At 50.2% G+C, this 16,442-nt stretch overlaps 1 protein-coding gene across 2 annotated transcripts in view; it reads right to left on the reverse strand.

Moving 5' to 3' along the window:
- LOC144170243 (leucine-rich repeat flightless-interacting protein 2) overlaps window positions 1-16,442 on the reverse strand; it is a 49,978-nt gene that overhangs the window by 21,506 nt on the left and 12,030 nt on the right. The window contains exon 1 of one of the 2 annotated variants that reach the window (XM_077699904.1): window positions 11,798-11,952. The exons of the other annotated variant lie outside the window; for it this stretch is intronic. Within the exon in view, the coding sequence (XP_077556030.1) occupies window positions 11,798-11,869 (72 nt within the window). The 5' untranslated portion in view covers window positions 11,870-11,952. Of the gene's footprint in view, window positions 1-11,797; window positions 11,953-16,442 lie in introns of those variants that run through there. 2 annotated transcript variants of the gene reach the window in all.

Raw genomic sequence — 16,442 nt, forward strand, 5'->3', positions numbered from 1 at the left:
CGCCAGTAGGAAAATATAAGGCCTCTTGAAGGCGGGAGAAGAGTCAGCGAAGTCAATATAGGTACTAAGGAAATAAAATCAACTGATATTTTTACCGTACAGCGTAAAACTAGGGCGCGGGAAGCACTTTTTTGCGGTGGGCGAACAAGCACAGCGGTCAGCAGCACGACTACGCATCTGCGAACGCTTTTCCGTCTACGAAATGCAATTGCTAGACATGAGCTACTGTGGAAACTCGGGCGACGCTTACTGCACGATCGCAGTACAACAAATAGTCACCTAAGCGGCTTGAAATGCGAAAACTAAATAAAAGTGTAAACAGGTTGTACAATATATACCCTATATTAGCAAGGTATTCGCGTCCCGCTCCGTGGCCTAGCGGTCTGGGGCGTTAGGAATTCACCGCAAATGTTTTGCGAGTCACGAGTTCGAATCCCCGCGGGTACGTGCTTTTTTTTTGTAAGTTAACTTTTTTGTTTTCCGCCGATGTTTTCTATATTGAGTTCACCTTTTTTGGGGCCGCAACGTTCATGGCTACACGAACTAGTTCACAAAACGCGCGCAGGCTGGCACTGGCGCGCTAGCGAGTTCTCGTTGGCGTGCTGTTGCCATAAGCACCGACTGCTTGCAGGCAGTGGGCACAGGCCAGAATGAACAGACCCTTGGCCTGGTGCGAACACGCTTTTTACGATACAGGCATGAGGGAGGCAAGCTCCAAATATGGGGGAAAAGCGCATGACATTTGGGCGTCTGCGGGTACGCGGAGGGCGTTCATGCACTGCGTAGGTCTCGGCTAGTGAATGCTACGACACAAGCCGTCCTGGGAGGCTTATCTTGGGCATTTTACAGCCGACAACATGGCAGAAGCGCGGTACGATGATTACTGAGATATTGAGAATGCCCATCCAACAAAGCCATTGGTTATGTTTTACAGAACCGAAACCGAAACTTGTGTGATTGCTAACCTTGGGCATCGTCCAATCACGGCGCCCCTCCTCTCAACGTCACAGCCTTAGTTGGTGCGGCCGCCGCAAACCGCGCATGGTAGTTTTTCTTCTTTCGCGCTTTGTAAAATAATTACCGATTTGTCAACCGGATAAACGATGAAAAGTGTGCTCATTTGAGCCAGTCTACGCAGTGCAAGCAAAAACGGGAGCTTGACAAATTCACTTCAGTGTCCCTTTAACAGTATATGAGCAAACAAAAAATGGGAGGGCAATCAATAAGATTCGTATACAACAGTAGATCATTATAATTAGCCTTCCCCCTCTCGCACGGAATGATGAGACGAACACTTATCACCAATTTTTAACGAATCTTTGCGCAAAGGCATCGCCATGGGGCGCTTCGTTTGCTATTACGTTTCGGATGAACGTTTTCGTCGCGTAGCTTGGGCCTTCTTCATCGACGACCTTGTACAGGAACAGTTGCACCACGCGTAAAACTCGCGGAATCAATTGCTACTTTTCACTACACCGCAGCACCCAGAAGAAAAACGCAGCCACGCGGCGAACTCGCGGCGCGTGTGCACATATGCATGCCCGGGAGCGAAGTGCATCTGCTGACGGCCAACTGCACAGAGCATGCAGCATTCAAGCGCGCTGCATGCGTGCGCGTGCCGCCTCGTGGCCGTAGACAAAACGACAGACGAGTTCGCTCGACAGAACGGCAATAAAAGCAACTCTTGGGCACAGGAAACGAGCACCCCACACCAGAGAACAAACTTTGGTGGAAGACATCGTAGCTCAAATTGATCAAGAGGAAGAAGAGGCAGATTTGGGCTGGACACGTGCAGTGCGGATCACTGAAAAGCCGTGCACCCTACCAGGATAACAGAACAGCTACCGTGAGACGGAACTAGAAGTGCAGGAAGACCATTAACTCGACGGAAGGATGAAATGATAAAAGTCGGAGGAAATGAACGTTGGATTAGGGCATTACAAGACGGGAAAGACTGGAGGTATACACGCGAGAGGCCCTTCGTGCTGCAGTGGACAAAAAATTACGCCCACCTCCCCTCGCGGGAACCCTGGTGTGATGCGACGCTGAGGGGGGTTCAAGCGCAAGCGGAGAGCAACCGTCGACCGAAAGGCCGCCGCCGGAGAGCGGCACACCGGTTATATGCGCAGCGCGCCCGAAGGAGAGGAAACCGCGGAGAGAGAGAGTACTGCACATGCGCAGCACCGCACGCAGCGCCGCCCACCGGCGGAGTGAGAGCGCGCTGGGCCGCACACCCGCAGATGTTGAGAGAGAGTGCTCGCTCTCACCTGGGCACGCGCCGGCGCCAGTGCGTCTGCCGCGGCTATGACGCAACACAATCCAACACAATCCACTTTAATCCAAGCCAAGCCAATCCAATCGAATCCAATGCCCCTCGCGAGAGAGCGTTCGCTATCGGAGAGGAGAGGGGGTGAGCGGAGGATAGTGCGGACGCCGACGACGACGGACGCACGCAGGAAGGACAGGTCCGCCGACAAGAGATGCTCTCAGCGTCGCATCTAAAACGGGATGACGACGATGAATGGCGCGTATTCGTTCGGGTTATCTTGCCACGCCACTAAGCCTAACGGCCATTCCAGCACCCTGCGAATCGGAAGAAGTGTAATGAATGAGGGTGCTCTGTCCAATATGCTTGCACGAGGTAACGACGGGCGTTGAGGTATGCCCCACGGACTCCCAGGGGACATTGTTGGCACTGCGTACCCATTGCGCATGTCGCTCCTCGTCTCTTTCGCGCTACAGAAGGGGCCCTTTGTCTTCGCTGACGACCGTCATTGCATATCATCGTATGTGTACCCGCGGGTTCCTCCTCCATGTTTACTTTCGTTATTCCAGGCTGCGGGCCTTGCGCCACACCTCGGTGGCGGCCGCGCAGGAAGGCCTTCAGCGCGACAGGCACCGCTGACAAGAGCTGCTCCTTCAGAGTAAACCCCGCGGCGAGGTGTTCGCGCCCCGATCGCGCACAGTCGGACCCGAGCGCGGCGACGGTGCTGGAATCATTCCAATGGCGCTTCTCAGCGGCGGCACTGCACGCGGCGATCTTGGCAGCGCTCTGTCGCACCGCCGCATGCGGCCTCGCAAACGCGCTTTTGGCGGGCCCGTGGATGTCGTCCGTCACGCGGGCGTGCCTTGTTGTGAGTCAACAGCGGAGGCGTGGAAGCGCGCTCCCGCGACGCTGGCATGCGGCGCGACCGCCAACATTCCTGCGCGCACAGTTTGTTGCGTGTAACGTCCGTCGGAGAGGAATCGGCCCGTTCTTTTTACGATGGGACCGAAAAAGAGGAAGACCGTATGCGCTTTGTGTACCTTGGGCTGATCATGCACTGATACGATTTTAAGTACGCAAGGGACCTGTCGTATACGCTGCGCAGCTATAGAGGTATACATATATGTACATAAGCGTACCGGACATATTCTCCTTGGGCAGCGCTGTAAACGATCGTATACCACCACAGTTGAAGCAGCAGTTTATTTACTGCGCAAGGCAAATACACGGAGCTCGTGCGAGAAGTGTGCTCGGGATGGAACAAGACGTTTAGTGGCTATGGGCGCATGCAAACGGTCCTTCCTGGTGTGCGCGCATCTTAAAACAAATTTTCAAGTTATTGGCAGACACAGAAAAGATTTCAATTTCACTAATTGTTGATTAATAGTGATTTGTAAATATGCTTGGGGATTCTCGCTTGAAGATTCTCCACTTTCACGAGAGCCGTATAGATACATGCTCCCGGCAAACTGCTGTACATCGCGTTTATACCACGTTTTAATTAACTAAGGCGCCTCTATAACCGTGCCGACTCCCACATCAATCGCCATCACAGGTAATTACCAAATCGCGATAGTTAATTAAAAACGAATTCCACGACACCGCCGTTTCTGCAGCCATTCCTGCGGTCTAAACCGCGTTCGATATGAATCACGAGCTATCACCAGCGAAAGCAAAAGCTATGCATGTACTAGTGTTTCCTGAAAGCTTGCCTTTGCTTGAGATTTCGAGTCTTGCAGTCTAGCCATATCAACTGGATGATTGCATTCACCCTTTCGCTTGCGCTGAACGTAAGCACAGATCGCCCAGCCGGCGCACCATCGATGGGGAGACTGGGGGACCAAGCGGCGGCTAAGCAGCCGTTTCATCCTCACCTAGTCACGTGGTTCCACAGGGGCGATGCTCTGAACGAGTGAACCGTAAGGCGCCGCTTGAGCGCCGGCGGCTCAAGATCACTTGCGACGCGATCAATGACATTGAAAGATGTAGCGTACTAAAAAAATGCTGTAACACGAGTTGTAATGCGAATCTTCTCAAAAGGTTCGTCCACTAGGTTAGAACTACAACCGTACCAAAATGAACATAAAAGAAGGCTAAATCGCAGATCACATGAACATGATGTAACGCCTTCGCTCATTGAGGGCGAAAAATCGGAAAATATAACGTGCACTTATTTTTTGCTCTCACACCAACCGCTTCGACAACTTATGGGAATCACGGAAATCCGCGACCCTGAATCTGTTATCGGGAGATAGGCGACTACACTCGGTTACAACTTAAGAACGGCAACGGAAGTTGCCTTTGTGCTTCATCACCGCAGACGGATGTTACTCCGAGCGGCGCAAGTGGTGAGTTACTGGGAATATTTTGAACGTGGCACGAGCCATTTCCCTGATTTTATGGACTTAATATGCTTATAAAGTACTGCAGAGACGCCAAATGAACTATACGTGTGAAAAGGCAGGCAATATCACACATTCATAGCAGTCTCCTTTCAAAACGCGCGCGCCCGTTGACATCCGGGTCCGTCGCTTAGGATACCGTACATGAGCTATTGCCGTTCTTAATTTGTTCCAGTATAGAAGACGAAGCGCCCAGCACATGACACCTGGTGACGCTCCCTGGTTTTCTTTTCTTTCTTTTGAAGAAGGTGGTTGACTGGGCCCCGGCAGATGGTACCACCGCGGAAGGCGGGCGCGCGTGCAGAGAGCTCGGGGAACGCGCCAGCGTGTTGAGGCGTTGGTCGAGGACTGGATCTGGACAGCGGCGCGTGCACTGTCCGAGCGTGACTCACACCACAACCATATTCAGCAAGCTCGGCGATCAAATACCATGTTCACACATACGCAAATGAAATCAAGCCGCATAAAAATTGGGAGGCAAAGTACACCCCCTTAAGAAAAACGGACCCTTCTTCAGATGGCTTGAAGTTGTCCGTGTGCGAACATGAATACATCGGGAATTCCATACGATAGCCTACGTCCCCTCTCGCAACTCCCTAGTGCCCCCTTGGTGGACACGAGGCTTACACCCTCTCCTTTCGCAGACAAATTGGCTCATCCCTTAATAAAAGGCATGACTGAGGTGTACATGGTCTTCATAAGTCTGGGACGACAGTCGTCTCACGTCCGTCCCGTTCGATACGCCCGACAGGCGTGTAGGACGATGTCGGACGATATCGGACGCTGTCGGACGGAGAAGAAAACTGCAGGCTTTATACCCAACAAACTTTTTGCAGCACGAAAGCAGCGCTAATGTTTTTTTTTTTTAATTGTTAAATGCTGTGGTCACCTACCGACAACAGTTTATCCCGATATGTTTCATGTAATTTTCATATTACAGCTAATTAAGAAATAAAATTACCCAGCAAACATTTTACAGCGCGAAACAGGCCTTTGCACAATAAAATGTTTGCTGCACATCGGTAGTGGTTCGGCGCGGGATTTACGCCCACAGGGTTGACCTGACGCGATGCGACGTGACTTTATTCTTCTTTCACTGGCTGCTTAATTATTGCCTTCGGTATGCAAACGAACTTTATTTCGGCGACATTTTCGTCTTCAGGCCTTCTCTTTTTCGTATAGCGTCTGCAACCGAAAGCAACGCAACATTTCCGATCACGTCGAAGCTTCATTGCAGCCGGCGCAATCTTCGCGGGGACGACCGCACAAATGGCCCATGAAGCACAACGACGGTCGGGCCACCTGGGAGCGCGGCAGCAGCCCCATGCAAAACGGGGCACTCAGTGCGGAGACTTCGTGGCTGCAGAACCAACAGGAAACGAAGGCACGACTACTGCTGACAAGGACGTGATTTTGTCATTGCATCACACGATTGAGCTTGGAGATAACTGAGCTAAGAGTTAGACAACTTCATCCCAACGCTACAAATGCTTGAGTACTGTACTAAGTACGCGGAAGAGCAAAAATGCCGAAGTGTCGAGATTTCGGCGCACGTTAAAGACTCCCATGTGGTAGAACTTAATCCGGAGACCTCCACTACCGCGGCGCGCCTCATAGCCCATCCGTAGCTTCGGCAAGTTAAACCCCACAATCAATCAAATTGTGAGTACGGGTTACCGAAGCTGCAGCGCATAATCGCTGTCTTGAACGCCAAGAACCGTCGCGATGGCTGAGGCGTTGCGCTGCTGAGCACGAAGACGCAGATTCGATTCCGGCCGCGGTGGCCGTTTTTTTCTGACGAAGACGAAAAATGAAAACGCTCGTTTGTCGAGATTTCGGCGCACGTTAAATATCCCCCAAAAGGTCAAAATTAATCCGGAGCTCTCCACTACGGCGCGCCTAATAGTTCATGTGCAGCTTCGGCGCGTGAAATGACCAAGCATTTAAACGCGTAGTGTCAAGGGCCTCGCGAACGGGTGTCGCAGAAAAGCCGGCGTCGTCAGCGGCACTGACCATGAGCTAAGAAATTAGCAGTGGCTTAGCTCGGCTATGTCAGGATATGCATAGCGTGAGCTAAGGTTCAGCAATCCAGTCCAGTCACTGCTCCTCGCGCATGCGCAGCACGGCTCTCCAGGAGCCACGCGAAACGGCTATCAAGCAGCTCCGGCGCAGCGTCAGACTTGGCTACTGCGCAACGGAGGCGCACAGCTGGGCACGCGCCGGCGCCAGTGTCTCTGCCACGGCTATGACGTCACTCTTCTGGAATGCGCAGACCGGCGAATGTCCAGACCCAATTCTCTACACACCCATACCCCAATTGGATTGGATTTCCAATTCAATCCAATTCAATCCAATGCTCCTCGCGCTTGCGCAGCACGGCCCTTCAGGGTCCACGCGAAACTGCTCAACCTCGGCCAGTGTAGCTTACGCTACAAAAAACGGCGTGAGTGAAAAATTCCCTATCGTCACCTTGCAGTGCTTACGGAAACACCCCGGATCATAATTGCTGCCCCAACACATGGCGGGCAAGCAGGAGCGGAAAGTTTGCACTGCTCGCTGGCGCCGCTATACACTAAGGTTTTTCGCACCCTTTTCGCTAAAAAGGGCGTAGTATAAATGTAATAAGGGTGTTTGAGGTCTTCCACACACTTTTTCTTGGGTTGCAACACCATAGTTTGCAGCTTTACAACCTTTTTTGTGGCAAAAAGGGTGTTGACACACTGCAACGCCCTCGGTTTTCTGTACGGTGTTGAAATGGTGTAAAATGGGTGTTCGAATGTAAATAAACTATGCCAATTCATATAAACACCATGAGATACAAAATACCCCCCCCCCCCTGTAGAAAATGTTCACGTCCACCGCCGTAGCCCCTCATTCCGAAGCATGGTTCCCTTAGATATCTGGGTAAAATTATCTCAAATGCTGTTAACAGTCTCTACGCGATAATTATACAACGCACCAATCAGTGTTAGTGGGCTGAACGTTCTCTTCCTGTTAGTACTGGTGAGACTAAAAATCGTCGTAAATCACGTAGAATGAGACGATAATTGTAAGTCTATTACGGTTTGTTCGAATCAGTAAAATAGAAAATTTTGAAAGGTATTGAAAAATGAGTACCTTGAATACACCACACACTAAACTTTTTGCATTTTAGTCCTCTCCAAAAGCTGTGGAAACAGTTGCAAGGTGGTCACGCCTGTTTTTTGTTGTGCCAACACTGTTTTACACACACAAAAGGGTGGTGAAATAATGAACACCCTTCTTGGAAAGTGTTGAAAGGGTGTGGAATAGGTGATTTGTCGTTAATAAAATTGCATGACTTCTGGAACATAATAACTACAGCCCTTTTCCCACTCCGCCTTGCTATTAAGAAGTGTTTTCAAATTAATCCGCAAGCTGACTTGTATATGCTCACATTAAAATGCGTAATTCAAAAATTGGCGCTAAAATATCTGATTTTTGCGACAAGCCCACCGTCTCTATCAGACGACTTTCATTTGATGGCTATGAAAGCAAGAGCAGCTGTGTGTTTGAAATAAGTATATACTCGCTCTCCCCCTGCATCCCGCTGGTTTTCTTGCTCAATTCATTCGTTGTCCAGGTGTGACTTGCTGCGGCTAAGCCGATCCATTGCCATGCGTAGCTGCGCTGCCCAGACCCTTTTTTTAGGATTGCACCCTTATTTTAGGATTTTCACAAGCACATCCTTTTTAGATGCAACGCATCTCTTTAACTCGCGTTGTCGCGCGTTGTCGCGGCGTAGTCCGCATCCCTCCCCCATTCTCCTCGCCGCGGCAGCTGCGCGCTCCGCCGCTCTCACCGCAGCGCCATCTGTGCGTCAGCGCGGTCAGCGCGCAGCTTGCGCTCGGTTAAAACGCAACGGCAACCCCCAATGCGTCGCATCTACCCCATGGTTCCCCTCGCGGGAAGATAGTGTAATTTTTTTTCACCTTACACCTTTTTGTTAGTCAAAACACCCGTTAAAAGTTTGTGCCACGGGACGATTTTTACACCCTTTTCCGCCAAAAAGGGTGTAACAAAAGTTTGTGTGTACGACGACGTCACCGCTATGGGCTGTGGCGTAATGCGCCGTAGCCCGCGCTCGATCTTGATGCAAGTGTGACGGATGCGCTCGTGCGATCGATATCTGTGCCTGGCGCACTACAGAGTCTTACCAACACCACCTAAGTTGGTCTTACTCATCGCCGAGTACAACGCCATTGCGCTTCACGTTTAAAGGCGAAGCTTGAACGCCCTGCAATTTTTGAAAGAGATTTATCTCGCTCGAACCTCGAACGACGCATCACTGGCGAGGCACGCATGCAGGCAACCATGCGAGTGCACCGTTACCAGTAGAGTGAACTAGAATACTCTAGTTACCAGTTACACGGCCGCTGGATGAAAGGCCTTCTCATCCAGCGGCCGTGCCAGTTACGTGGGCTCCGCGGGATGGCGGTACTTGTCCGCGATAAGCACATGAAACTCTACCCCACCGAACGCAAAGAATTGCCTCGAGTGCACTGTGAGTGCAATTAATAACATCTCTGTTGACACCACCGTTGGGAATCGGGTTGAAACGGAGCAGACGACGCACGCCGGTGTTCTTGTTTTTTCGGCATGCGGGAGCAGTGGCACAAGCCGTGCCATGTCCGTGGCCATTTCCAGTACTGCCAAGCGAAGAAATTGACAGCTAAACTTTTCAATGAATAACACCTATAGATGGCCACAAGCATGCCTCGGGTGAGCCGTCCCGAGCAGGCGGCGGCGACTGCAACTATCGCGTCATTGCCGCCACTCCAACTATTGTGCAGGGGACATCTATGTTGCACAGGGTCGGCGTCGCGCGTGACTACAAAAGGCGGCGTCGACGAGAACCCGTCGTGTGTGCCGAAACCGCTCGAGTATTTTAAAACTTTCCTTTTCCTCCGACAAACCTTCTTTCCTGTCGACAGCGCAGCCAGAACGAGTGCACCGGAAAGGAAAACTTACAAACAAGGAGGCGGCAAGCAAACGAACCGAAAGACCGTCTTAAAATACGACCGCTAAAGACTCAACAGTCCGAACACCAAACAAGTCGGAACGTCTGCGTCAACCGCGGTGTGAAATGGAGAAGAAAAAAAAAAGGGGGGGGGGGGGTATAAAGAAAATTAGGCACACGTTACTCTGGTATAAGCTTCGGCCAGAGTAAATAAAGTGCCCACCTCCCCGTTCCTTCTTTTTTTTGTGTACTTATTGGTCTCCAGGCTTTCAAACAGCCCAGCGGAGATGATGCGAAGCAACAAGGCGATCAATCACAAGCCTTCACGGAGCCAGTCAAAGATAGCAACCGGAGGTGCCTCCGCGACGCGGTACAGCCTTCGCTTTATAAACAGGGGCTTTTTTATGAATTAACGCGTGCTATGTAGGCTTAAATAACGTCATTATTTCCATCACTACCTTCATGCCTCGGGCGCGCGGGTGCATGCGCGTGCGTGTGCTCACCTACGGAGCCACGATGTAGAAATTAACGTGTAGGTATAATCTCAACATAAAATACATTTTCTTAGAGATTTGGAGTTAGTAATGCAAAAAAAAAAAATTCTCGCTGCATGTGTACTTTGATGACAGGTTAATTAAACGCAAATTTGCTACTGCATTTATTACCGAGCCACCGAGTCTAACGTACAACCCCCATGATTGAAACTGAACTGCGCCCTATCCTTAGCCACTGCGTTATTCTAGAGAGCAATCTTCATATATAGCAAAATGAAACAAAATTGTTAATCTAATAGTAGCAAGCAATAATCATAAGGCGTACGCCAGTGGGTGAGTCTATAGCGTTGCAAGAGAAAGCCGATTTCTGTATATAGCTTGATAAGAAAACAGTGCGCTCGTGGAGTCACGAACTAGCAGCAGAACCAGCGCTCTTTACGAAAAAGTCACTCGAAAGGGAAACGACTGCGATGTCCCGCAAATTCCCGGCGTCTGCAGTGGGCTCTGCCTTTCGTAAAAGACCGAAACAACCTCCCCGAGTTGTGACTCACCGGGCTAGTTAACATTGCGAGCCAAGGTAGCGCAGAAGCCTGTGAGTATCCGACATCGTCGTTGCTTTTTAAAACGTTTTCTTCTTTAAACCGATTGCTTACTTCACACTTCAATGGCTAACGTTTACTCCTTTTTTTTTTTTTTTTTTTCGGCGGGAATGGATTCGGACCTTTCTCAAACGGTGTAACGCTGGCAGGCTCATTGAAGACTCCACGAGACGAGACAGCAATCATAGCAACTGTTTACAAACAATCATAGTAACGGTCATGAAGGCGACTTTACATCTTCCATTCCTTGCTACTCGCCGGAAGCAGTCTCGAATTCTCCTCTTCCACAAAATATTATTTCACAATCCTTCTTTGCGTTCCCTTTGGATTGAACCTGCGCGATTCATATAATCTCGACGCGATCATTCACAAAAGGTCAACGTGCCTCGCTGTAACACATCAGCGTATCAACAGTCCTTTTTTCCCAGAACCAGCAATGAGTGGAATTGTCTACAAGCCACCCTAACAAGCATAGCCGACCCCATACTATTCAAAAATGCATTGTCTAACCTGGTTTAGTTATTTCATGTATTATGCACGTCTCTATTTTTTATTTATTTTTTCTCTTGCTGTCGATTTTTTTTAATGTTGCATCTGCTTCCTAGTATACCTTTTGTATATCTTTATTGTATCTTGCCCCTCCCCTCTGCAATGTACTTCAATGTACCCTGAGGGTATTATCAATAAATAAATAAATAAATAAATGAATAAATAAATACTTCGACCCCAACGACGTATTCCTAACGCCCATTAGAGGCAGCACAGTGTCCCTGTGACCGCTCACCAAAAGCCAGTAAAAAAAAGGTGACAGACAAAACCAAGAAAGCAACGCGCGCACACAGCCACATTTTTTAAAGCATAGTCCATCGGGGCGGTGCACGCGGGGCCATCCGAACAAGACAATCGCGCGCGAAAGCACTCCCACGCAGATCGCGCCGACCGATACCCCGGCGGGTAGTAGCGACCACGCGAATGCCACAGAGCACGACGAGTAGCAACGTGGCCCAACCCGGGTCTCCAACCGGACCGGGGCCCGCTCTCTCGCCGAAGAGACTCACGCGGTAGTTGCGGATGTAGAACTTGCGCGGCGGCTCGTCGAGCGCGGCCAGCAGGCCGGCCTGGTACACCATGCCGACGAACGACGTGGCCAGCCTATCTTGGGACACCCTTCCTCGGCACCGGCGGCAAGCGCCGAGTGGCACTAACTGCGCGCCACGGGCGTTGCCTCCTCGGAGCTCAAACCTCCTCCCGCCGCACCCTTCTCTCCTCCGCCGCGCGTTGTTGCACGGGAGAGCCTCGGCTGTGTTGCGAAACGCGCCCGTGGCTCGCTGAGCTGGCGGCAAAGACGACGAGGAGAGCCGGGTGGGGGAAAGCACTACGGGCAGCGAGCCATTCACTCCCCCGGTTCCAAAAAAGGAAGAATGCGGATGTGGCCGCGGCTTGAGCCGACGGAGAGAGCTTCTTCGGTCGGGCTCCTCCTGGATCTGCGGGGCGCAGAGCAGGAAGCGGTCGACCACGTGGGGCAAGCAAGCCTATCTGACTGCGGGCGTTTGAGCGGTCGAGTGCTTGTGAGTGCACATGTGTAGAACTTGCAGCTTGGACTTGTCGGTGATGCATGCTGCGGCGCGGTGCTGTTTACACCTATTCTTATAGCGTAAAGTTGGAACAAACGTTCCTCATGGCGGTGTGATCAATCTTGACACGCAACAGCACTAACCGCCACCATTTTTTTTATCATAGTAAATGATGCGCCCACGTACACTTTTCCTTTCACCTACCCCGCGCCATTATTGCAGAATTATTTTGTAGCTGCTTACAGAAGAACATCCAACCTCGTCAACAACGGAGTTTCTTGAGTGAGAGCCAAATTGCAGTTTTATAACACCACATTCGATCGAAAAGAACGCGCCCACGAGCATAACGGGAGGGGGTATAACAACCCCAGGTTGGCATCCGATAGTCCCATGGTCGGCATCCTCCATGGTTGGCATCCGATAGTCCCAGATACGCGTCCGGCGTGCCATGGCCCGCCGCAGCACGGACTCAGATATTTTTTTTCTTTAATTAACAAAATCTCTAAAAGATTAAAAATTTGGCGGAATTCACTGCTGAACGACTGCGCAAAAAAAAAAAAGCCAGAAGCTATGACTATTTCCGCGAATATTGGTTGATTGTTGTTGAGTGCTCAGGTAGCTCCTTATGGGTGTCTGGTAAACGTCGTTGATTGCGATGGTTGGCTGTTTCTGGCATGGCCTTTTTTTGCCCGCCCATTAAGATTCAGCCTGCGGCGTTCGCACTAACGTTGACTACGATTGTCTGAAAGCCACACTGGGCGACCTGTAGCCACTTTTTACTGTTCTACACCCATAGCCCTGACACAGTCTCGGAGAGCAAAGACCCCCTTTTCAGAGAGAGAGAGAGAGAGAGAGAGAGAGAGAGAGAGAGAGAGAGAGAGAGAGAGAGAGAGAGAGAGAGAGAGAGAGAGAGAGAGAGAACTTTAATGAAACCGAGGAAATAAAGAGCGGCAACCACCGTGTCTCACCTCGCCTTCCTGGCGAAGGCGAGGTGAGTTGTGGCATAGTTTTTGCCATCGACAACGACCTTCAAAGTCCCATATCCCAGTAAAATCGGGTCGTAAACCTCAGAACAAGCCTTACAGGGACAGACAACCGATTTTCGTCGACTATATTTTCTTTATCCCAAATGAAAGGGCATCACTTAAACCACCTTAATCCGAAACGATTTTGCTGATAGCCCCCTGGAACTTTTGAAATCAGAATTTTTAGGTCTACCAGCCATACGTGTCCGCCAAAAGGAATGCTGGCAAACATGACAGCGAGTCGTGCGGCAACACACTTTCATTGAGTGTATTGATTGTAGGGTTTTAACGCGCCGACGCAACGAGGGCGATGAGGCACACCGTAGTGGAGGGCTCCGAATTAATTTTGACCACATGGGGATCTTTAACGTGCGCCGAAATCTCGTACACACGGGCGTTTTTCCTTTTCGCCTCCATCAGAAAAGCGGCCGCCGTGGCCGTGAATCGAACCCGCTACCTCGTGCTCAGCAGCAACACACTTTTAACAGTTAAATTAAACAGTTAACAGTTAAAATTAAAAGCGGTATTTAAAAACTTGTCCCCGGTTAAAATAACAATAATGTGCAACATTTCATATTCCTGCATGCGGTTCTTGAATCACGCGTCGCAATTGACAGACGTGTTTGGACACGTAACGTAGTGTAACGTTTAGACGCCACATGGCGCCACCCTTCAGAATGGATAAATTTTAGTGCAAGTTTAATATTATTTCCGCCTGTTTATTTAAAAAGTCATTTCGGTCACCCCAGTATACAAAACGCTGGCTTTCACATGATGAGATGGAGGACATGCACTCCACAAAAATCGGTTGTCTGTCCCCTTAAAGGAGTACTGACACAAAATTTTTATGTTACGTTTTTTTCGCTGCTATGCGTGCCTACCAGCCCATTAATCATAGATTGACAGATTAGACGGTCGAGCGCAGCGTAAACATTCATTTACGGCGTCGTTTATTCGTGCCAGTTTCGGTTTCGACAAAAAAACGCCGAGCGGCCGCCATGACAGCATGTATGACATGGCGTCACCATTCTTGCCGTATCGCTGCCTCTCTGGAAGCGCGCGCGAGCGAGCGCACGCGCGCGCCCAGACCGGCCGAGGTCTTCGCCGTCCCCACAGGCCCGGGCAGCATGACGTCAGTCCCAAAACCATGACGTGTACACACGCCCGAGCAGCGCGCGCCAACCACAGCCAGCGCGTCGGCTTCGTCACGGGAGCCCCGACGTCGGCAGTTTGGGGCACGTAGCAGATGATGTCACGTCGGCCCGCTCTGGTCTTTCTCGTGCGGGCGAAGATTAAAATGGATTTTAAATATGTTTCGCTGAACGGTTGCTGTTGAAACTTTCTGGGAGATATCTCCTGATAAAAAGGAAGCGTTTTACATAGTTATCTCAGCTTTGAAATTTCGTGTCAGTACTCCTTTAAAGGAGCACTGACATGAAAATTTTATGTTATACTTTTATTGCTTTTATCGATGCTTAATGGCCTGGCGAACCTGAAACAGCACTTCAAATACTTCAGCGCGCGATAGTTAATTACATTGAACGGCCTGAAAATCGTTTGTTTCAAATTCCCGCGCTTTCATCCCGAACGGCGCATATGACAGACTCCCTGCCTGACCTCACCGCTTTGTGCGGACATCACCGGCGCCCGCTTGAGAGGGTGTTGCGCGCGCTCGCCGCTCGTGGGGCCGCGCGCATGAAGTGACGTCACGAGCTTTTGACGAGCGCTGCCGCGTCACTTCTTTTGGCTCTCCCTGGATGATGTCATGCTGATGTCCATTTGCTGAGTGCCGCTCCGCGCGCTGCTCCGTCGGCGCGATAAATCAGATCCAATTAAACTATGTTCTTCGCGTCGCAGGCCGCTCATATTTCGAGTGAAGGAAGCGAACTGTGCAATAATATTAACGCCGAAAATTGGTGTCAGTGCTCCTTTAAAATAGTTGAACTGGTTGAGCTCTGCCACCTTCTCGCTGCAGTCCTTCCTTTGTACTTAGTGATGGGGTGTCGCGAACTGCTGCTCGCATTTGCACCTCTTCCTGCCGCCAAAAATTCCCGTACATTGGCTTTCCCGCCTAGCTTCACCGCCTGGTGGCAGAGCATGCCGCAAGCTCTCGCAATCTTGTTCAAAACTACCGAAACGTACGCAAACGGAGCGTACAACGGGGCCAAAAAGTGGAAAGCCACACAGCGCCGTTTGTAGTTGTCGTTCCTTTCGTTCCGCTTAATGCACTCTTTGTATGCGTTTCAACGGGCAAACCAGCCATCCAAACACTAAATTTTATCCGAAACGTTTTTTTTTCTGAGTTTTGGGCAAACGGACGGACACACACGCGCAAATTACACTTCTATTTCATCGCCGGCTCATGGCTGCAGCTCAAGGAATTCAAAAATTTTTCCCGAATATTCAAAAACTGCGAACGCCAATAAATCTTGGCACGTGCACCCGTCTAGCTTCCCGGCATGACAAGCACCTTTCATGATGGCTTTTTCGCAACAACATTAAGCGCTGCGAAGCACAATACAAGAAATGCCTGCATAAAATACGAGTATGACAATTCGTGTCCTTAGGCAATTTAGGCGCGTGAGATTTTTCTGCAACATAATTGAAATAAATCGCCCTCATCATTGTACTGAAATTATGCAGTTAAAGGTTTGCATGGTCCCTAAAGGGAGCAGCAAGAAAATTACAGGGCCTTTCCTCCATGATCAAATCCCCCTACAGGGGGAGCTCTTAACGTTGGGGGGAACTATAACAACACGAAATGGGACCGTGTTTTATACATAAGTGCGTGCGTACACTAAAATGTACGTGCGCGAAGCGATTGCTTCTACGAGCTCATAGTTCACACACGCGTGGCATTTTGTGGTTCCTCCGGCGTAACAATAACCGGCTGTTGCCTAATTATTGCCCAATCGAGTAAAAACGAGTATTTGCCCACCTGGGCACCTCTCGCGGTACACGGTATCCGCGGCTGTTCAGTTCATTAAAATTGTCTTATACACAATCAGTCGTCATGATGATGATAATTACTGGCTTCTACCCTCTGTGTTGAATGTTCGGCAGAATGTGCCTCCTTAGGATGGGATGTAATAGTTTACATCGAA

Source organism: Haemaphysalis longicornis, unplaced genomic scaffold (genome assembly GCF_048455015.1).
Source record: "Haemaphysalis longicornis isolate Haplotype H1 unplaced genomic scaffold, Haemaphysalis longicornis Haplotype H1 scaffold_2, whole genome shotgun sequence".
Classification (NCBI taxonomy): Eukaryota; Metazoa; Arthropoda; class Arachnida; order Ixodida; family Ixodidae; genus Haemaphysalis; species Haemaphysalis longicornis.